This window comes from Calidris pugnax, unplaced genomic scaffold, assembly GCF_001431845.1.
Source record: "Calidris pugnax isolate Ruff unplaced genomic scaffold, ASM143184v1 scaffold516, whole genome shotgun sequence".
Classification (NCBI taxonomy): Eukaryota; Metazoa; Chordata; class Aves; order Charadriiformes; family Scolopacidae; genus Calidris; species Calidris pugnax.
The window spans coordinates 341,572-363,121 of record NW_015091408.1 but is presented as its reverse complement, the minus strand read 5'-3'; the positions used below and the strand labels follow the sequence as shown (position 1 = coordinate 363,121).

The 21,550-nt window shown below is 54.0% G+C and overlaps 8 protein-coding genes across 8 annotated transcripts; 4 read left to right on the top strand and 4 right to left on the bottom strand.

The window, feature by feature from the left end:
- Positions 1-3,063: 3,063 nt before the first annotated feature.
- On the bottom strand, positions 3,064-3,507 carry LOC106899571 (claw keratin-like). Its single transcript, XM_014961447.1, has one exon. It carries the CDS (start codon positions 3,505-3,507, stop codon positions 3,064-3,066), a length of 444 nt encoding a protein of 147 aa, XP_014816933.1.
- Positions 3,508-5,773: 2,266 nt separating this feature from the next.
- LOC106899577 (claw keratin-like) lies at positions 5,774-6,217 on the top strand. Its single transcript, XM_014961454.1, has one exon. The coding sequence runs from the start codon at positions 5,774-5,776 to the stop codon at positions 6,215-6,217; it is 444 nt and encodes a 147-aa protein (XP_014816940.1).
- Positions 6,218-8,423: 2,206 nt separating this feature from the next.
- LOC106899581 (claw keratin-like) lies at positions 8,424-8,867 on the bottom strand. Its single transcript, XM_014961458.1, has one exon. The coding sequence runs from the start codon at positions 8,865-8,867 to the stop codon at positions 8,424-8,426; it is 444 nt and encodes a 147-aa protein (XP_014816944.1).
- A 1,574-nt stretch (positions 8,868-10,441) lies between these two features.
- On the top strand, positions 10,442-10,885 carry LOC106899573 (claw keratin-like). Its single transcript, XM_014961450.1, has one exon. It carries the CDS (start codon positions 10,442-10,444, stop codon positions 10,883-10,885), a length of 444 nt encoding a protein of 147 aa, XP_014816936.1.
- Positions 10,886-13,300: 2,415 nt separating this feature from the next.
- LOC106899575 (claw keratin-like) lies at positions 13,301-13,744 on the bottom strand. The gene has a single exon (XM_014961452.1). It carries the CDS (start codon positions 13,742-13,744, stop codon positions 13,301-13,303), a length of 444 nt encoding a protein of 147 aa, XP_014816938.1.
- Positions 13,745-15,365: 1,621 nt separating this feature from the next.
- On the top strand, positions 15,366-15,809 carry LOC106899574 (claw keratin-like). The gene has a single exon (XM_014961451.1). It carries the CDS (start codon positions 15,366-15,368, stop codon positions 15,807-15,809), a length of 444 nt encoding a protein of 147 aa, XP_014816937.1.
- A 2,372-nt stretch (positions 15,810-18,181) lies between these two features.
- LOC106899572 (claw keratin-like) lies at positions 18,182-18,625 on the bottom strand. Its single transcript, XM_014961449.1, has one exon. The coding sequence runs from the start codon at positions 18,623-18,625 to the stop codon at positions 18,182-18,184; it is 444 nt and encodes a 147-aa protein (XP_014816935.1).
- A 1,888-nt stretch (positions 18,626-20,513) lies between these two features.
- Positions 20,514-20,957, top strand: LOC106899578 (claw keratin-like). Its single transcript, XM_014961455.1, has one exon. The coding sequence runs from the start codon at positions 20,514-20,516 to the stop codon at positions 20,955-20,957; it is 444 nt and encodes a 147-aa protein (XP_014816941.1).
- The last annotated feature ends 593 nt before the right edge of the window (positions 20,958-21,550 follow it).

The following is a 21,550-nucleotide window of genomic DNA, read 5'->3' as shown; positions in this document are numbered from 1 at the left end:
CTGTCTCCAGGAAATATTACACGGGACTGGAAGGTTTCAGAGCAGACGGCTGTTTGGGAGGCAGCACACAAAGAAAGGGGAGGATTTTTACTCCAAGAGGAAGAAAAGCAAAAAAAGAAAGCTTAAAGCAACAAATTAGAAAGGACAAATAGGCGTCAGCTAAGTAAAAGGTGACAGATACAAGGAAAGGAGCTCAGCTGCTGTCTTTATCCAAATATGTCTGTCTAAAGATCACTTACAGCCAAGCTTAGAAGCGTCAATAACCAAGTGCATGTTTTTGAGGTGGGTTGGGGTTTTTTTTCTTCTAATTCTGGACATAAATTGCAGGCACTCCCCTACTACAACCAGGCGATGGCCTCCAACCAGCTGGCATGCACCAACCCCTGCGAGGCCAAGTGTCCCCAGCCCCTGGCCACCAGCAGCAACGAGCCCTGCGTGGTGACCTGCGGTGACTCCCGGGTGATTATCTACCCACCGCCCGTCGTTGTCACCTTCCCAGGGCCCATCCTCACCACCTACCCCCAGCAAACCGTCGTGGGAGCCTCTGAGCCCTCCGAGGTGACCCTGGCAGAGCCCCCAGCTGCAGCACCTCTGCCAGCAGAGGTGACAGGGAGGCTGGAGGCAGCAGCAGAGAAAATTGCCCCCAAGATCATTGCCCGACCAGAGCCGCGGTGTGCCCCAAAATACTCCTACACCTATTCTTCCCAATGGACACATCCATGCAATTCGTACCGCTCCGGGAAACGGTGGACATACTGAAGCCCAGCTGTGGCGTGCACAGAGTAATTTAAAGCAGCAGCAAAGGAAACTCGAGATGTAAATTGGGGGTGGAGCTCATAGACGCCAGCCCCAGTGCTGGGTTCTGCCTGGCTCCAGCTGAAAAGAATGAGAGCTGTAAATGCTGAGCACCTGGGAAAGGCAGGCTCATGTGTGCACTTTCTCATTTTGTCTTTAGTTTAGATCTGTTAGCCTCTTGGCTTCCCAATTTAGTCATCTGCTTACGTTGTGCTTTGTTTTATTTCGGTTATACTATTGGCACTGAACTTAGAGAGGTGACTTAGGATGCTAGAAATTGCACACAGCAACTGCACCAAAGGAGAAAAACCATTTTTTTTATAGACTGTAACACGTTGACCCTGGTGATTAGCCAGAGCCTCACTGAACCCCTGGAAAGATGGTGTTTATACTCTGCATGATTTTGTTCCAGAATTGTAGAAAAGCTGTCTCTTTCCAAATAAATTTTCTGTACCAAAGTATGTCTTCTAGTTTTCATTACTGCATAATCATTCTCTTCTTTATCAATTGAATTTGTGGAATATTTATCCTCAGTCATAGGTATTCCATGTTTCTTCTTTGAGTGCAAATGTCACAAAAACCCAGGAATACTGTTCTACACAATGTCATTAAACACGTGCTGAACAATTGACACTCTCCAGGACCAAGCTGAGTCGCTGGCAGTTGCTGCTTGTAAGAGCAGTCCCTGCAAGTACTTGGGCAATGCTCAGCTCCAAATTTAGCATGTCCATCTCAGTACAGAGCAACTTTTCATCTCTTTGACCCAAACCCAAATCAAGACATGAATACCTGGGTGCAGCTGGCAGGCTGGAGAAACGTGCAGCCCATGCAGGGCCCTCTGACACATAGAATCATAGAATTTTCTAGGTTGGAAGGAACCTTTAAGATCATCAAGTCCAACCATCAACCTAACGCTGCCATAAACACCCCTACATGGTGCAGAGCTTCCCTGAGGTCACGAGAGAAGGTTGCCCTCAGGCTACCTAAAGGTGATAGCACTGGTGAATGCACTGGCCACCTTGCAGGGTGCAAGCTCTGTGTGTCACCTGGAGCATCATCACTCTCCAGTGGGAACAGGGTGCAGAGTATGAATGGGGAAGAAATACGCCACGAATTTAGCTTTCATTCCTGTACAAACCTCACATAACAAAAAGTAGTACTTCACCTTTGAAATCTCTCTTTCGTAATAAAGCTAATCATTCGCTAGTAACTCCCCTACCTTGAAGTTGAAAAGCTTTTTTCTGAGAGAAATTCAGAGCTTCCACAGCTGTTTTTAGCAAATGGATTGCCATCTAGGGGCCTGGACACAAGTCTTATGAGGAGTGGCTGAAGGAGCTGGGGATGTTCAGCCTGGAGAAAAAGAGGCTGAGAGGAGACCTTCTCCCTCTCTACAGCTCCCTGAAAGGAGGGTGTAGCCGGGGGAGGGTCAGTCTCTTCTCCCAAGGAACAGGCAATGGAACAAGATGAAAAGGCCTGAAGTAGTGCCAGGGGAAGTTTAGGATGGATATTAGGAAAAATTGCTTCACTGAAAGGGTTATCAGACATTGGAACCAACTGCCCAGGGCAGTAGTACAGTCCCCAACACTGGCTATATTTAAAAGCTGGGCAGACATGGTGCTGAGGGACATGGTTTAGTGGTGGTTTTGACAGTATTGGGTTGATGGTTGGACTTGATGATCTTAAAGGTCTCTTCCAGTCTCAACCATTCTATGATTCTGGGATTCAATCTGACGTTTCACATCATTGCTCACTTGTTGACACAATTGCAGCCACAGTGAGGAACAAATTCAGACCCAAAAAAATTGTTCATGGAATGCAGATTCTTTAATGTAGATGGAACATACAACGGACAGCGACAACAGAAAACGAAACAACACAGAAACAATTAATTGGAAACACGACAATCATAAGGCTGCAGCAAGGTATCACCCAGGGTTCCACCTCAGAGATTTCCCCTCCTATCACATGTTGGGGGTCTCAGAGCCAGGAAGAGCAGAGAAGACTCATCCAAGGATGAGAAAAGTTCCGTTGTATGGCAGATAGAGGGGAGTTTTTGGAGGTAGAGCTGGAAACCCTAAAGCCTCCAGCTGGAGACCAGTAAAGTTACTCTGTGCAAATAAACAAGGACCATAGAGTTCAAGTAGCTGCTTTCTCACAGCCTAAAGAAGGGTTGAAAGCTGTGTTCTACATCTGGTGGTAAAGGAAAAGAGGTGCTATCTGTGGAGACCGAGAGCAGAGGCAGCGCTGAACTCCGTGGATCTTTGGGATTTAGCAGGGCCCGCAGTTGCCACTGAGGTACCTGTGGCCTCGGCGCAGGCCACCGAATCCGCAGCTCCCAAAGCCTCCATAGCCCCCAGAAAGACCATAGCCTCCAAAGCCTCCATAGCCCCCTTGGCCTCCAAAGCCTCCATAGCCTCCATAGCCCCCAAGGCCTCCGGACAGCCCAGAGCCACCAAAGCCTCCAAAACCACCACGGCCTCCAAAAGAGCCACCGTAGCCCCCGGCAACGGCAGGGGCTCCCAGCGAGCCAACAACGCTGGACTGTGGGAAGGAGCTGAGGATGGGTCCAGGGTGGGTGACCACCGTGGCCGGGGGCTGGATCACCACCGTGGAGTCGGGGCACTGGCGCACACAGGGCTCATTGCAAGAGTCAGCCACGGGGGCCGGGACGGCCACCCCACAGGAAGGGATGCACAGGCTGGCACAGGACATCTTTTGGTTCAGGAGATGAAGCTGCAAGACAAGGAAGAGCCACAACTCAGTGCAAGCTTGGAACCAAGGCTCATGCATGTGTACCAGGACATGCTCTGTGTCATCTCTGGTGGTCAGAGGAGAAGGCATTCCAGAGCTGAAATGCTGCTGTAAACCCCCTGCTCTCCCTCATGGTCCTTCAGCCTGACTTGCCAATGGGAGAGAGGGAAAACGCCCTCCTCCAAAGCAGATGGAAAATCTCCCAGCTCCCAAAGGACCCGAGCATATGGACATACTCAGGATATCATAAGTTTAAAGACAAGTTTAAATTTCCTTCTTTACATAGTTCTGAAAAAGCCCCATCACATCCCAACTCTGCACTATGAAAGCGTGGTGGAACAGGTAGCAAAGATGCCTTGAGAAATCCACCACTGAGGAAAGAAAGATGGAGGTCCGACTCGGACTTACCACGATGATCAGGAGAGTCAAGCGGAGGAAGGTGGATAGAGGGCTGTGGAGCCCTCAGCTCTTTTATACTTGTCCCAGACTGCCTGGGGCAGTGGCCAGGGGGTGGGGACAGAAACCCCAGGTAATCATGAAATCCAGTGGAGAAGCCTCATGAAAGGAATTACCATGCAGAACAATTATATCTGTCATAATTGTGTATAACAGTGACCAAACGTGCCCTGGAGAATGAGCAGGTAATTGGAAGGATAAACTCTGACACAACATTGCATGAAAGAAATGGCACTGTTGTAGCTGACCTGGCGGCACCAATAAATCCTGATGTGTCCCTAATCCCCCAGCTTTTCCTTACCTGAAAAAGTCTTGGGCATCTTGCAGAAGTGTTTTGCAATCCTGCACACAGCCATCATGCCAGTCATTACCTCCCTTTTACAAGCTGGTAAACTGAGGCATCAGGAGGTTGGGCAAAAGAAGAAATCATTCCGCGTGCTCTGAGTGACTCCCAAATGCCAACTGTGTCCCCATGCTGGGGCCTCAAAGCAAGACAGAATGGCCGAGGAGACCGCAGTACTGGGTGCAAGGGGCATCCCTAAGCCTAGGACATTTTCCTGCCACTGCGTGACTGGTTGATTTTCAACTCCCCGATTCACTTGATGGTCCTGCAAAGAGCAGAGCAGATGGATCCCATGTGAGAGGAAGCTCCGTGTTTGAATAGTGCTGGCCCAGAGGTGGGAAGGAGGGCAATGGGATCAGGAATTGGGGAGCTGAGTGAGTGGAGACGTGCACAGAGGTGCAAGGGGGCAAGAACAGGACCAAGACATTCTCAGATCCTTCAGCTATGTGTCTGTGAGCATGGTCATCCCTGAATCCTCTCAGGAGAGATTCAATTACTCAGCTGGGCAATGAGGGATGTGCCAGGAGATGGTGGCCAAGTACCCACAGACCACCAGGCTGCATGTGGCCACACTACCTACAGGCACAGGTACATTGGGTGCTGCAGGCTCCGCGTGCATGGGTGGCTGCTGATGCTGAGTGTGACGCAGTTGAACACAGCAATTTTCTGCAAGATGCTCAGGATTCTTCTAAGTAAGCAAAGTGAGGGATTAGGGACAGATCAGTGTTTATTGGTGCCATGAGTTCAGCTACAGCAGCGTCTTGGCTTTCATGTAGCGCTGTGTGAGTTTATCCCTCCCATCAACTCTTCCTTCTCCAGAGCACAGCAGCAGGGCAATGTCCTCAATGGAAGAGATTTGAATGTCTCTCATCACAGTCAGTGTCATGAAGCTTGTCCGCTTGATCCCATGATTACCTGGGGTTTCTGTCCCCACCCCCAGGCCACTGCCCCAGGCAGTCTGGGACAAGTATAAAAGAGCTGAGGGCTCCACAGCCCTCTATCCAGCTTCCTCCGCTTGACTCTCCTGATCATCGTGGTAAGTCCGAGTCTGACCTCCATCTTTCCTTCCTCAGTGGTGGCTTTCTCAAGGCATCTTTGCTACCTGTTCCACCACTCTTTCATAGTGCAGAGTTGGGATGTGATGGGGCTGTTTCAGAACTATGTAAAGAAGGAAATTTAAAATTGCATGTACAATATCCTGAGTATGTCCATATGCTCGGGTCCTTTGGGAGCTGGGTGATGTTCCATCTGTTTTGGAGAAGGGGGTTTTCCCTCTCTCCTGTTTTTCTCTGACCATCTGAGATGACGCAGAGCATGTCCTGGGACAAAGGGTCCAAGTGTGATGAGAGCCAGGAGGGATTCGTCATCAGGCCTTGCACTGAATTGTGGCTCTTCCTTGTCTTGCAGCTTCACCTCCTGAACCAAAAGATGTCCTGTGCCAGCCTGTGCATCCCTTCCTGTGGGGTGGCCGTCCCGGCCCCCGTGGCTGACTCTTGCAATGAGCCCTGTGTGCGCCAGTGCCCCGACACCACGGTGGTGATCCAGCCCCCGGCCACGGTGGTCACCCACCCGGGACCCATCCTCAGCTCCTTCCCACAGTCCAGCGTTGTTGGCTCGCTGGGAGCCCCTGCCGTTGCCGGGGGCTACGGTGGCTCTTTTGGAGGCCGTGGTGGTTTTGGAGGCTTTGGTGGCTCTGGGCTGTCCGGAGGCCTTGGGGGCTATGGAGGCTATGGAGGCTTTGGAGGCCAAGGGGGCTATGGAGGCTTTGGAGGCTATGGTCTTTCTGGGGGCTATGGAGGCTTTGGGAGCTGCGGATTCGGTGGCCTGCGCCGAGGCCACAGGTACCTCAGTGGCAACTGTGGGCCCTGTTAAGTGGCACACCGTGTCTAGCAACTGATAGAAACCTCTGGAAAATACCCTGGCACATCCCAACGCATCATCTGACAAAAGGATATCCCTTTGTCTTTGGTGGACCTCTGAACTTGAATGGCTGATTCCTGCTCAGGGTCTAACTCTATCTTCCTCCTTCACTGCTGATCATTATTCCTTCAAAGCTCGTTGACTCCTGATGACAGAGACCCACACTTGGTGCCTACTCCTGCAGTGCGGCTGATGCTCACTGTCGCTCTGCCCATTGCCAGGAGATGTGGCTGCCCTTGGCCGGGACTGTGCTTTTCTCCCAACTCCCCCCTCCCCTGGAAGTGAAATAAAAGCTGTCTTGCATCGCAATGTTGACTCATGGTATTTCTTGATCCTTCCTTCTTCTTTGCCACTTCCCCCAAACCTCAAGCAGTCTGGGCTGCTTGACTCTCCCACGGTGATGCCCTTGGAGCCTTTGGGCAGTTTGCTCAGGGTGTAACAAGTGATGATGATGGTCCCAGCGGGGTCTTGTAGAGCACATCCCCCTGAGCTTTCTCTGCTCTCCCATCATCCACAAACACAACACAGCCCCAAAGTCCACTTCAAATATGTGAAAGGGCCACAGGTGTCTTGCAGCAGCTCTTGCAAATCCTCTGCTAAGCCATTGTGCCTGGCACCATCTCCTTTTCTTGGCTTGTTAGAGGTAACCTCTGAAGGTCCTGGGAAATGGAGAGACACACACTGCATGTACAGGACACTTGGACATGCCCCTGTGACCAACTAAATTTGGGGGCCACTGGGAAGGGGTAAGATAGACATAACTAAATTCCCTGGCAGAGCTGAGGAATGGCCATTGGTATCCAGTGACAGGAAGCACACAGCTCTTTGAGGAGGAGGTTGGACTTCCTGCCCTCCTGAGGTCCCTCCCTTCTCCATGAATCTTCTGATCTTATGATCCTGGTACTGCAATGAGGTCTTGGTCGGAGATAGTTCTGGCAAGAGGTATCAGCAAGGGTAGTGTGGCAGCACATTAGTCACTGCTGGGGAGCTCAGGAAAAGATGGGTTGTCCATCCCCACATCTTCCCAGGTTCTCCTACATTGACTCTGGGCCATCTGCTGGGGTCTGGCTCACATGTCCTCTCCCCTATGTGTCCTCTGATGACTCAGTTGTGGAATGGGGTTCTGATGACCCCATCATGGCTGCTGTGGGTTGTTGTTTTGAGGGTGTGTGGCAGTGTAGGCTACTTTGTGCGCTGGTTTGTGAGGAAGCACAGCAAAGGGCCAGTAAAATCTGATCCAGAGCACCAGGCTGTGGGAATCTCTCCTGTTGTTCCTGGGCAGAACTGTCTGAATTCCTGGAAGAGCTTCTCTTCAAGCAGTGGGGGAAAGAGGGCTGAAAGTGCTCCAAGGAGCAGTGGGAGAGGGAGAAAATTAGGACAAGGATGTGTAGGGGTGCAATAATGTGGAGGAGACGATAGAAATGTAGTTGGGGAGGTACTTGCAGTTTCTCTCCCTCTACACTATCAGCCTGTGATGTCTCAAGTGGTTCTGACCTGGGCCTTTGGCCCTGGGGTGACTCCAGTGATGACCTAGTCCCCGCAGCCCTGGGGTGGCGGGGGGAAAGACAAAGGGCGAAGAGGAAGAAGCTTTTGTAGAAGGAGACAAGCACTGTCTTGCTCCGGGTGAACACCTGGCAAAGGGATGTTATGTCCAAGGGCAGGCAGAAGGGAGCTATGCAGCTCTTGCACATGCCCCTGATAAGGCCCTGGGTGGGAGATGGCTGAGACACTCCTGGGAACTCAGGATGCCACTCTGACTATTAGGTATGGAGGAAGGACTAAATAAATCAAGGTTCAAGATTGTGATGCAAGACAGCTTTTATTGCAGTTCCAGGGGAGGAGGGAGTTGGGAGAAGAGCAGGGCCCACACCAAGTGCAACACATATGTCCTGGCAGTGGCCAGATGATAGCAAGTATTAGCTGTGCTGCAGGAGCAGCCACCCAGAAAGGGGCTGTGTCTTCAGGGGGCTGCAAATCCTGGAGTGAAGCTCATGTGGGGCAGGAGGAAGGGAGAGTTGAGCCCCGAGCAGACATGAGGTGTCCGTATTCTGCAGCCCAGCAATGCCAACGGGATGTCCTTCCTTGAGGCGTTGTGTGGGAATGTGTCGGGGTCTTTTCCAGAGCTCTCCTTCATCTCTGGCCTGACCCAGTGTGGTGTTTAGCAGGGCCCACAGTTGCCACTGAGGTACCTGTGGCCTCGGCGCAGGCCACCGAATCCGCAGCTCCCAAAGCCTCCATAGCCCCCAGAAAGACCATAGCCTCCAAAGCCTCCATAGCCCCCTTGGCCTCCAAAGCCTCCATAGCCTCCATAGCCCCCAAGGCCTCCGGACAGCCCAGAGCCACCAAAGCCTCCAAAACCACCACGGCCTCCAAAAGAGCCACCGTAGCCCCCGGCAACGGCAGGGGCTCCCAGCGAGCCAACAACGCTGGACTGTGGGAAGGAGCTGAGGATGGGTCCAGGGTGGGTGACCACCGTGGCCGGGGGCTGGATCACCACCGTGGTGTCGGGGCACTGGCGCACACAGGGCTCATTGTAAGAGTCAGCCACGGGGGCCGGGACGGCCACTCCACAGGAAGGGATGCACAGGCTGGCACAGGACATCTTTCAGGCAGGCAAGGAGTCCTGGAAAAGACACCAGGGATTAGGAAAAGGCCCGGGGAAGGGGCTGTATTGGGGGAGGCAGGGAGAGATTCCCAAGAGGCTTGCAGGAGCTGGACTTACCCAGTTGATCAGGAGAGTCAAGTGGAGGAAGGTGGATAGAGGGCTCTGAAACCCTCAGCTCTTTTATACATGTCCCAGACTGCCTGGGGCATTGGTCCCAGGGTGGTGGCGGAAACCTCATGTGATCATGAAATCCAGCGCACAAGCTTCATGACACGGATTTCGTGTGATTTGAGAAAATTACATGACTCTTTAATTGGGACAATGGCATGCTACTGTTCCAAGAAGAAAAAAGAGGCAATGGGAGGGGCAGATCATGATAGATTACTACAGGAAAGACAAGGCAATGCTCCAGCACCAATAAATGTAAATGTTTCTCTAATCCCCATTTTGCCTACGAAGAAACAAGCTGTGGATTTTGCAGAAGATTGCTGTGTTCAACGCGCGTCACACACAGCAGCACCAAAACGTGCGTCCAGAGTCAGCAGTTCCCAGGGAGCCTGTGCCTCTGGGGAATGTGGCCACGTGCGGCCTGTTGTTCTCTGAGTGCTCGACCACCATCTCCTGGCACAGTCCTCAATGCCCTGCCAAGTATTTTCGTCCCTCCAGAGAGGGCTCGGAGAGGACCATACTCACAGACATATGATCAAGGAAGCTGAGAGGGTCCTGGTCCCCTCCCTTCCTGCCCTCCAGCTCCCCTGTGCATGTCCCCCCTCACACATCACCTTGCCAACTGACCTCACTGCTCCCCACCCATGTCTCTGTTGAGACCCTGTGTATTTGGTTCTTTGACCCACACAGCAAAGAGTTCCCCTGCTCTTTACATGACAGTGAATCGGGGAGCCCCAAAGAAACCCTCTCAAGAAGGGGCATGGAGATGGCCAAGACTTAGGGATGTTGCTGACCTGTTTCCCCATAACGCCCACAGCCCTCCTAGGCACTGGGAGATGGTGAGTTTTTGGGAGTCACTCAGAGTGTATGGAATGGCTTCTCACTTTGAACAACCTCCCAGAGCCTCAGTTTACCAGCTTGTAAAAGGGCGGTAATGACAGGCGTGATGGCTTTGCACAGGATTGCAAAGTGCTTCTGCAAGATGCTCAGGACTCTGCGACAAAGGTGGGGGGATTAGGGACAGATTGGCATTTATTGGTAATGCCATGTCAGCTACAACAACAATTTCTCTTTCATGTAATGATGTGTCACGGAGGAGGCAGGTAATCCTCTCACAACATAATCTCTGGCATGAAGTTTGTATCCTGGATTTCATGATTACCTGCAAGTTTCCGTCACCACCTTGTGACCAATGCCCCAGGCACTCTGGGACATGTATAAAAGAGCCGAGGCTTTCACAGCCCTCTATCCACCTTCCTCCACTTGACTCTCCTGATCAACTGGGTAAGTCCAGCTCCTGCAAGCCTCTTGGGAATCTCTCCCTGACTCCCCAACCCAGCCCCTTCCCCGGGCCTTTTCCTAATCCCTGGTGTCTTTTCCAGGACTCCTTGCCTGCCTGAAAGATGTCCTGTGCCAGCCTGTGCATCCCTTCCTGTGGGGTGGCCGTCCCGGCCCCCGTGGCTGACTCTTGCAATGAGCCCTGTGTGCGCCAGTGCCCCGACTCCACGGTGGTGATCCAGCCCCCGGCCACGGTGGTCACCCACCCTGGACCCATCCTCAGCTCCTTCCCACAGTCCAGCGTTGTTGGCTCGCTGGGAGCCCCTGCCGTTGCCGGGGGCTACGGTGGCTCTTTTGGAGGCCGTGGTGGTTTTGGAGGCTTTGGTGGCTCTGGGCTGTCCGGAGGCCTTGGGGGCTATGGAGGCTATGGAGGCTTTGGAGGCCAAGGGGGCTATGGAGGCTTTGGAGGCTATGGTCTTTCTGGGGGCTATGGAGGCTTTGGGAGCTGCGGATTCGGTGGCCTGCGCCGAGGCCACAGGTACCTCAGTGGCAACTGTGGGCCCTGTTAAGTGGCACACCGTGTCTAGCAACTGATAGAAACCTCTGGAAAATACCCTGGCACATCCCAACGCATCATCTGACAAAAGGATATCCCTTTGTCTTTGGTGGACCTCTGAACTTGAATGGCTGATTCCTGCTCAGGGTCTAACTCTATCTTCCTCCTTCACTGCTGATCATTATTCCTTCAAAGCTCGTTGACTCCTGATGACAGAGACCCACACTTGGTGCCTACTCCTGCAGCGCGGCTGATGCTCAGGAGAGCTTTGCCCGGTGTCACAAGACAGGGCAAGGTCCTGGCCAGGACTCTGATCTTCTTCCAAATCTCTTCTCCCCTGGAAGTGAAATAAAAGCTGTCTTGCATCGCAATGTTGACTCATGGTATTTCTTGATCCTTCCTTCTTCTTTGCCACTTCCCCCAAACCTCAAGCAGTCTGGGCTGCTTGACTCTCCCACGGTGGTGCCCTTGGAGCCTTTGGGCAGTTTGCTCAGGGTGTAACAAGTGATGGTGATGGTCCCAGTGGGGTCTTGTAGGTCCCAGCGGGGTCTTGTAAAGCACATCCCCCTGAGCTTCCTCTGCTCTCCCATCATCCACAAACACAACACAGCCCCAAAGTCCACTTCAAATATGTGAAAGGGCCACAGGTGTCTTGCAGCACCTCTTCCAAATCCTCTGCTAAGCCATTGTGCCTGGCACCATCTCCTTTTCTTGGCTTTTTAGAGGTAACCTCTGGAGGTCCTGGGAAATGGAGGGACACACACTGCATGTACAGGACACCTGGCCATGCCCCAGTGCCTAGCTAGATTGGTGGCCACCGGGAAGGTGCTGAGGTAGACACAGCCAAGTCTTCCCACGGTTCCTTATCGTGCCGTGGAATGGCCATTGGTATCCAGCCACATGAAAAAGCTCTTTGAGGAGGAGGTTGGACTATCTGCCCTCCTGAGGTCCCTCTTGAGGTCCCTCCCCAGGTAGCCTCTGAACCTGTGATCCCAGCACTGCAAGGAGGTCTTGGGAGAGACAATAGTGGCAAGAGGCATCAGAAGGGCAGTGTGGCCGCACATTGGTCACTGCTGGGGAGCTCAAGAAAGGTGTCTCATCTGCAATTGTGAACACAGAGGGTGCAGAAAAAGGCAGCAAAATGGCAAGAGCAAGGCATTCTGTTTTTGTGCACCCCATGAAGCCTGTACATCTTCTCTTCTCCTTCTGGGTATTTCCATCTCTGCCCATCCCCATGCATGCCAGGTTTCCTTGTGCTGACTCTCAGCCACCCACCAGGTCCTGCCTCACGTGCTGTCCCTTGTGTCTCTGCTGAGGGCTCTCTACAAGAAGAGAGTTGGGGTGACCCCATCCCGCCTGCTGTGGGTTGGTTCTTTGGGGGCGTGTGACAGTGCGGGCTACTTTGCAGGCTGATGTGTGAGGAAGGACAGTAAAGGTCCATAAAGTCTGGTCCAGAGCCCCTGGGCTGTGGGAAGCTCTCCTGTCGTGCCCGAGCAGAGCTGAGTCTCCAGGCACCCACTGTGCGTGACACAGGGAATCCTGGGAAGATCTTCTGTTGAAGTAGTGGGGGAAGACAGGGCCAAAAGTGCTCCAAGGAGCAGTGGGAGAGGGAGGACAAACAGCGGGAGGACGAAGAGGGATGCAGGAATGTGTGCAAGGCAATTGGGGAAGTGCTGGGTGTTGCTCACCCTCTGACCTATCGACCTGTAGCCTCCCACATGGCCCTGAGCTGGGCCTTTGCCCCTGGGGTGGCTCCTTTGGTGTCCCAATCCCCACAGCCCTCGGAATTCAGGCAGCCCCTGGGGAATGGCCAGAGTAGGCAGAAAACTCCCTGCGGGGCCCAACAGCTCTTCTTGGACGTCAGAGCACAGGATGCCAAAGCGGGGAGAAGATGGGGAGGGCAAAGGGGGAGAAGCTCTTAGAGAAGATGAACATGGCCCCACTGAAGGAGGCAGGCTGGTGTAAGAACATGCTGCCAAGGGCAGGCAGGAGGAAACAAGATGCCTCCCAAAGGTGCCCTGGGTGGCATCTGACAAGGACGGCCTACGAGCTAAGGATGTCACTCGGGGTGTTGAGTATGGAGGAAGCATGAAGAAGAAATCAGAGGTCAACATTGCAATGCAAAACAACTTTTATTGCAGTTCAAGGGGAGGAGGGAGTTGGATGAAGAGCTGGGCCCTGCGAGAATCCAATGTGAAGCAGGAGCAGGCACTCTGTGAGGGCCTCTGTCGTCAGGGGTCAGGGAGCTTTGAAGGGACGATCAGCAGGGCAGGAGGAAGGCACAGATGGGGCCGGATTAGGCATCAGGCATCAGGGATCTGCCTCCCAACGGTGTCAAAGGCATGTCCTTCTGCTGAGTGCCATGTGGGGATGTGCCAGGGTATTTTCCAGAGCTCTCCTTCATCTGTGGCTTGACACGGTGTGGTGTTTAGCAGGGCCCATAGTTGCTACTGAGGTACCTGTGGCCTCGGCGCAGGCCACCGAATCCGCAGCTCCCAAAGCCTCCATAGCCCCCAGAAAGACCATAGCCTCCAAAGCCTCCATAGCCCCCTTGGCCTCCAAAGCCTCCATAGCCTCCATAGCCCCCAAGGCCTCCGGACAGCCCAGAGCCACCAAAGCCTCCAAAACCACCACGGCCTCCAAAAGAGCCACCGTAGCCCCCGGCAACGGCAGGGGCTCCCAGCGAGCCAACAACGCTGGACTGTGGGAAGGAGCTGAGGATGGGTCCAGGGTGGGTGACCACCGTGGCCGGGGGCTGGATCACCACCGTGGAGTCGGGGCACTGGCGCACACAGGGCTCATTGCAAGAGTCAGCCACGGGGGCCGGGACGGCCACCCCACAGGAAGGGATGCACAGGCTGGCACAGGACATCTTTCAGGCAGGCAAGGAGTCCTGGAAAAGACACCAGGGATTAGGAAAAGGCCCGGGGAAGGGGCTGTATTGGGGAGGCAGGGAGAGATTCCCAAGAGGCTTGCAGGAGCTGGACTTACCCAGTTGATCAGGAGAGTCAAGTGGAGGAAGGTGGATAGAGGGCTGTGAAACCCTCAGCTCTTTTATACATGTCCCAGACTGCCTGGGGCATTGGCCAAGGGGTGGTGGCGGAAACCTCAGGTGATCATGAAATCCAGCAAACTAGTGTCATGATACAGGTTGTGATGCGAGACAATTATTTGCCTCCTGTGTGGGGTTATTCATGTACAAATGTGCGCCAGAGAAGAAAGAGTTGATGGGAGGGACAAACCCTGACAAATCATTACATGAAAGAGAAATTGTTGTTGTAGCTGACCTGGGATCACCAATAAACCACGATCTGTCCTTAATCCCCCTCTTTACTTCCATGGGATAATCCTGAGCGTCTTACAGAATGCTTTGCAATCCTGTGCAAAGCCATCACGCCTGTCATTACCGCCCTTTTACAAGCTGGTAAACTGAGGCACTGGGAGCTTGTTCAAAGTGAGAAGCCATTCCATACACTCTGAGTGACTCCCAAAAACTCACCATCTCCCAGTGCCTAGGAGGGCTGTGGGCGTTATGGGGAAACAGGTCAGCAACATCCCTAAGTCTTGGCCATCTCCATGCCCCTTCTTGAGAGGGTTTCTTTGGGGCTCCCCGATTCACTGTCATGTAAAGAGCAGGGGAACTCTTTGCTATGTGGGTCAAAGAACCAAATACACCGGGTCTCAACAGAGACATGGGTGGGGAGCAGTGAGGTCAGGTGGCAAGGTGGTGTGTGAGGGGGGACATGCACAGGGGAGCTGGAGGGCAGGAAGGGAGGGGACCAGGACCCTCTCAGCTTCCTTGATCATATGTCTGTGAGTATGGTCCTCTCCGAGCCCTCTCTGGAGGGACGAAAATACTTGGCAGGGCATTGAGGACTGTGCCAGGAGATGGTGGTCGAGCACTCAGAGAGCAACAGGCCGCACGTGGCCACATTCCAGCTGACTCTGGACACATGTTTTAGTGCTGCTGTGTGTGACACGCGTTGAACACAGCAATCTTCTGCAAGATGCGCAAGATTCTTCCTCATAAGCAAAATGGAGGGATTAGGGACGGATCAGCGTTTATTTGTGATGCCAAGTCAGCTACAATAGTTTATCTTTCATGTAATGATATGTCACAGTCAGTCCCTCCCATCACCTCTTTCTTCTCCAGGGCAGGTTGTACACCAATGTCCCCAGCGAGAAGGCATATAATTTTCTTGAATGACACGAAATCAGTGTCATGAAGATTGTGTGCTGGATTTCATGATCACATGAGGTTTCCGCCACCACCCCTTGGCCGATGCCACAGGCACTCTGGGACATGTATAAAAGAGCTGAGGCTTTCACAGCCCTCTATCCACCTTCCTCCACTTGACTCTCCTGATCAACTGGGTAAGTCCAGCTCCTGCAAGCCTCTTGGCAATCTCTCCCTGCCTCCCCAAGACAGCCCCTTCCCCGGGCCTTTTCCTAATCCCTGGTGTCTTTTCCAGGACTCCTTGCCTGCCTGAAAGATGTCCTGTGCCAGCCTGTGCATCCCTTCCTGTGGGGTGGCCGTCCCGGCCCCCGTGGCTGACTCTTACAATGAGCCCTGTGTGCGCCAGTGCCCCGACTCCACGGTGGTGATCCAGCCCCCGGCCACGGTGGTCACCCACCCTGGACCCATCCTCAGCTCCTTCCCACAGTCCAGCGTTGTTGGCTCGCTGGGAGCCCCTGCCGTTGCCGGGGGCTACGGTGGCTCTTTTGGAGGCCGTGGTGGTTTTGGAGGCTTTGGTGGCTCTGGGCTGTCCGGAGGCCTTGGGGGCTATGGAGGCTATGGAGGCTTTGGAGGCCAAGGGGGCTATGGAGGCTTTGGAGGCTATGGTCTTTCTGGGGGCTATGGAGGCTTTGGGAGCTGCGGATTCGGTGGCCTGCGCCGAGGCCACAGGTACCTCAGTGGCAACTGTGGGCCCTGCTAAACACCACACCGTGTCAAGCCACAGATGAAGGAGAGCTCTGGAAAATACCCTGGCACATCCCCACATGGCACTCAGCAGAAGGACATGCCTTTGACACCGTTGGGAGGCAGATCCCTGATGCCTGAGGCCTAATCCGGCCCCATCTGTGCCTTCCTCCTGCCCTGCTGATCGTCCCTTCAAAGCTCCCTGACCCCTGACGACAGAGGCCCTCACAGAGTGCCTGCTCCTGCTTCACATTGGATTCTCGCAGGGCCCAGCTCTTCATCCAACTCCCTCCTCCCCTTGAACTGCAATAAAAGTTGTTTTGCATTGCAATGTTGACCTCTGATTTCTCCTTCATGCTTCCTCCATACTCAACACCCCGAGTGACATCCTTAGCTCCGTAGGCCGTCCTTGTCAGATGGCACCCAGGGCACCTTTGGGAGGCATCTTGTTTCCTCCTGCCTGCCCTTGGCAGCATGTTCTTACACCAGCCTGCCTCCTTCAGTGGGGCCATGTTCATCTTCACTAAGAGCTTCTCCCCCTTTGCCCTCCCCATCTTCTCCCCGCTTTGGCATCCTGTGCTCTGACGTCCAAGAAGAGCTGTTGGGCCCCGCAGGGAGTTTTCTGCCTACTCTGGCCATTCCCCAGGGGCTGCCTGAATTCCAAGGGCTGTGGGGATTGGGACACCAAAGGAGCCACCCCAGGGGCAAAGGCCCAGCTCAGGGCCATGTGGGAGGCTACAGGTCGATAGGTCAGAGGGTGAGCAACACCCAGCACTTCCCCAATTGCCTTGCACACATTCCTGCATCCCTCTTCGTCCTCGTGCTGTTTGTCCTCCCTCTCCCACTGCTCCTTGGAGCACTTTTGGCCCTGTCTTCCCCCACTACTTCAACAGAAGATCTTCCCAGGATTCCCTGTGTCACGCACCCACAGCCTGGACACTCAGCTCTGCCCGGGCACAACAGGAGAGCTTCCCACAGCCCAGGGGCTCTGGACCAGACTTTATGGACCTTTACTGTCCTTCCTCACACATCAGCCTGCAAAGTAGCCCGCACTGTCACACGCGGGCCACCCAAAGTACCAACCCACAGCAGGCGGGATGGGGTCACCCCAACTCTCTTCTTGTAGAGAGCCCTCAGCAGAGACACAAGGGATAGCACGTGAGGCAGGACCTGATGGGTGGCTGAGAGTCAGCGCAAGGAAACCTGGCATGCATGGGGATGGGCAGAGATGGAACTACCCAGAAGGAGAAGACGTGCAAGCTTCATGGGGTGCACAAAAGCAGAATGCCTTGCTCTTGCCATTTTGCTGCCTTTTTCTGCACCCTCTGTGTTCACAATTGCAGATGAGACACCTTTCTTGAGCTCCCCAGCAGTGACCAATGTGCGGCCACACTGCCCTTCTGATGCCTCTTGCCAGTATTGTCTCTCCCAAGACCTCCTTGCAGTGCTGGGATCACAAGTTCAGAGGCTACCTGGGGAGGGGAGGAAGCTCGGGAGGGACCTCAGGAGGACAGACAGTCCAACCTCCTGCTCAAAGAGCTTTTTCATGTGGCTGGATACCAATGGCCATTCCACGGCACTGTAAGGAACCATGGTAAGACTTGGCTGTGTCTACCTTAGCACCTTCCCGGTTGCCACCAATCTAGGTAGGCACTGGGGCATGGCCAGGTGTCCTGTACATGCAGTGTCTCTCCATTTCCCAGGACCTCAAGAGGTTACTTCTAACAAGCCAATAATAGGAGATGGTGCCAGGCACAATGGCTTAGCAGAGGATTTGGAAGAGCTGCTGCAAGACACCTGTAGCCCTTTCACATATTTGAAGTGGACTTTGGGGCTGTGTTGTGTCCGTGGATGATGGGAGAGCAGCGGAAGCTCAGGAGGATGTGCTCTACAAGACCCCGCTGGGACCATCATCATCACTTGTTACACCCTGAGCAAACTGCCCAAAGGCTCCAAGGGCACCACCGTGGGAGAGTCAAGCAGCCCAGACTGCTTGAGATTTGGGGGAAGTGGCAAAGAAGAAGGAAGGATCAAGAAATACCATGAGTCAACATTGCGATGCAAGACAGCTTTTATTTCACTTCCAGGGGAGAAGAGATTTGGAAGAAGATCAGAGTCCTGGCCAGGACCTTGCCCTGTCTTGTGACACCGGGCAAAGCTCTCCTGAGCATCAGCCGCGCTGCAGGAGTAGGCACCAAGTGTGGGTCTCTGCCATCAGAAGTCAACGGGTCTTGAAGCGATGCTCAAGTGGGGCAAGCAGGCATGAGGCATGAGAGTTGAGGAGCCCAGCAATGCCACAGTGACAGTTTTCCTTCGGGTGCTGTGTAGGGATGTGTCTGGGCTTATTCCGGAGATGTCGTTCGTCTGTGGCTTGACACGGTGTGGTGTTTAGCAGGGCCCACAGTTGCCACTGAGGTACCTGTGGCCTCGGCGCAGGCCACCGAATCCACAGCTCCCAAAGCCTCCATAGCCCCCAGAAAGACCATAGCCTCCAAAGCCTCCATAGCCCCCTTGGCCTCCAAAGCCTCCATAGCCTCCATAGCCCCCAAGGCCTCCGGACAGCCCAGAGCCACCAAAGCCTCCAAAACCACCACGGCCTCCAAAAGAGCCACCGTAGCCCCCGGCAACGGCAGGGGCTCCCAGCGAGCCAACAACGCTGGACTGTGGGAAGGAGCTGAGGATGGGTCCAGGGTGGGTGACCACCGTGGCCGGGGGCTGGATCACCACCGTGGAGTCGGGGCACTGGCGCACACAGGGCTCATTGCAAGAGTCAGCCACGGGGGCCGGGACGGCCACTCCACAGGAAGGGATGCACAGGCTGGCACAGGACATCTTTTGGTTCAGGAGGTGAAGCTGCAAGAGAAGGCAAAGCAACAACTCAGTGCAAGGCTTGATGACAAACCCCTCCTGGCTCTCATCACACCCCAACTCTGCACTATGAAAGAGTGGTGGAACAGGTAGCAAAGGCACTCCAGAGCTGAAATGCTGCTGTAAACCCCCTGCTCTCCCTCATGCTCCTTCAGCCTGACTTGCCCATGGGAGAGAGGGAAAACACCCTCCTCCAAAGCAGATGGAAAATCACCCAGCTCCCAAAGGACCCGAGCGTATGGACATACTCAGGATATCATAAGTTTAAAGGCAAGTTTAAATTTCCTTCTTTACATAGTTCTGAAAAAGCCCCATCACATCCCAATTCTGCACTATGAAAGAGTGGTGGAACAGGTAGCAAAGATGCCTTGAGAGAGCCACCACTGAGGAAGGAACGATGGAGGTCAGACTCGGACTTACCACGATGATCAGGAGAGTCAAGCGGAGGAAGCTGGATAGAGGGCTGTGGAGCCCTCAGCTCTTTTATACTTGTCCCAGACTGCCTGGGGCAGTGGCCTGGGGGTGGGGACAGAAACCCCAGGTAATCATGGGATCAAGCGGACAAGCTTCATGACACTGACTGTGATGAGAGACATTCAAATCTCTTTCATTGAGGACATTGCCCTGCTGCTGTGCTCTGGAGAAGGAAGAGTTGATGGGAGGGATAAACTCACACAGCGCTACATGAAAGCCAAGGTGCTGCAGCAGCTGAACTCATGGCACCAATAAACACTGATCTGTCCCTAATCCCTCACTTTGCTTACTTAGAAGAATCCTGAGCATCTTGCAGATGATTGCTGTGCCCAACCACGCCAGACCCAGCAGAAACCCAGCCACGTGCCTAGAGTGCCTGCGGGGAGCGTGACCACGTGCAGCCTTGTGGTTTGTGGGCGCTCGACCACCATCTCCCAGCAAAGCCCTGAGTGTCCAGCTGAGTAATCCAGTCCCTCCAGAAATGGGCTCCTGGAGGGCCAGGCTCACAGGCATGAGGATGTAGGATCTGGCAGTTACCTGTTCCCATTGCTCTCCTTCTGCTCCTCCATAGATGTCCCCATTGTCAGAGGTCTCCCTTGCTCTATCCCAATGCCATGTCCGTTGCACCTCTACCATTGCCCTGTGCACTTGGGCTTTCGTTGTGCAGGGGACCTATCTCCTCTAGTCTTTGTACAGCATCAAGTGAAACCAGGGCCCCAATAATCCCAATCTTGTCAGAATCTTATATGTGGGCAATTAAGAGAGATGTCTATGGACCCCAAGACCATGAGATGCGCAGCTTTTACTGGCAATCGGAGGTGGTGGATGTTTGGGAGTCAGTCAGAGGATGTGCAACAGCATCTCCCTTTGAACTACCTCCCAGAGCCTCAGTTTACCAGCTTGTAAAAGGGCGGTAATGACGGGTGTGAGGGTTGTGCCCAGGATTGCAAAGTGCTTCTGCAAGATGCTCAGGACTCTCCTACAAGGGTGGGGGGATTAGGGACAGATCGGTGTTTATTGGTGATGCCAGGTCAGCTACAAGAACAATTTCTTGTAATGATGTGTCCCTGAGAAGGCAAATAATTGTCTTGCATCACAACCTGTATCATGACACTAGTTTGCTGGATTTCATGAGGACATGGGGCTTCCACCACCACACCTTTGCTGATGCCCCGGGCAGTCTGGGACAAGTATAAAAGAGCTGAGGGTTTCACAGCCCTCTATCCACCTTCCTCCACTTGACTCTCCTGATCAACTGGGTAAGTCCAGCTCCTGCAAGCCTCTTGGGAATCTCTCCCTGCCTCCCCAATACAGCCCCTTCCCCGGGCCTTTTCCTAATCCCTGGTGTCTTTTCCAGGACTCCTTGCCTGCCTGAAAGATGTCCTGTGCCAGCCTGTGCATCCCTTCCTGTGGGGTGGCCGTCCCGGCCCCCGTGGCTGATTCTTGCAATGAGCCCTGTGTGCGCCAGTGCCCCGACTCCGTGGTGGTGATCCAGCCCCCGGCCACGGTGGTCACCCACCCTGGACCCATCCTCAGCTCCTTCCCACAGTCCAGCGTTGTTGGCTCGCTGGGAGCCCCTGCCGTTGCCGGGGGCTACGGTGGCTCTTTTGGAGGCCGTGGTGGTTTTGGAGGCTTTGGTGGCTCTGGGCTGTCCGGAGGCCTTGGGGGCTATGGAGGCTATGGAGGCTTTGGAGGCCAAGGGGGCTATGGAGGCTTTGGAGGCTATGGTCTTTCTGGGGGCTATGGAGGCTTTGGGAGCTGCGGATTCGGTGGCCTGCGCCGAGGCCACAGGTACCTCAGTGGCAACTGTGGGCCCTGCTAAACACCACACCGTGTCAAGCCACAGACGAACGACATCTCCGGAATAAGCCCAGACACATCCCTACACAGCACCCGAAGGAAAACTGTCACTGTGGCGTTGCTGGGCTCCTCAACTCTCATGCCTCATGCCTGCTTGCCCCACTTGAGCATCGCTTCAAGACCCGTTGACTTCTGATGGCAGAGACCCACACTTGGTGCCTACTCCTGCAGCGCGGCTGATGCTCAGGAGAGCTTTGCCCGGTGTCACAAGACAGGGCAAGGTCCTGGCCAGGACTCTGATCTTCTTCCAAATCTCTTCTCCCCTGGAAGTGAAATAAAAGCTGTCTTGCATCGCAATGTTGACTCATGGTATTTCTTGATCCTTCCTTCTTCTTTGCCACTTCCCCCAAACCTCAAGCAGTCTGGGCTGCTTGACTCTCCCACGGTGGTGCCCTTGGAGCCTTTGGGCAGTTTGCTCAGGGTGTAACAAGTGATGATGATGGTCCCAGCGGGGTCTTGTAAAGCACATCCCCCTGAGCTTCCTCTGCTCTCCCATCATCCACAAACACAACACAGCCCCAAAGTCCACTTCAAATATGTGAAAGGGCCACAGGT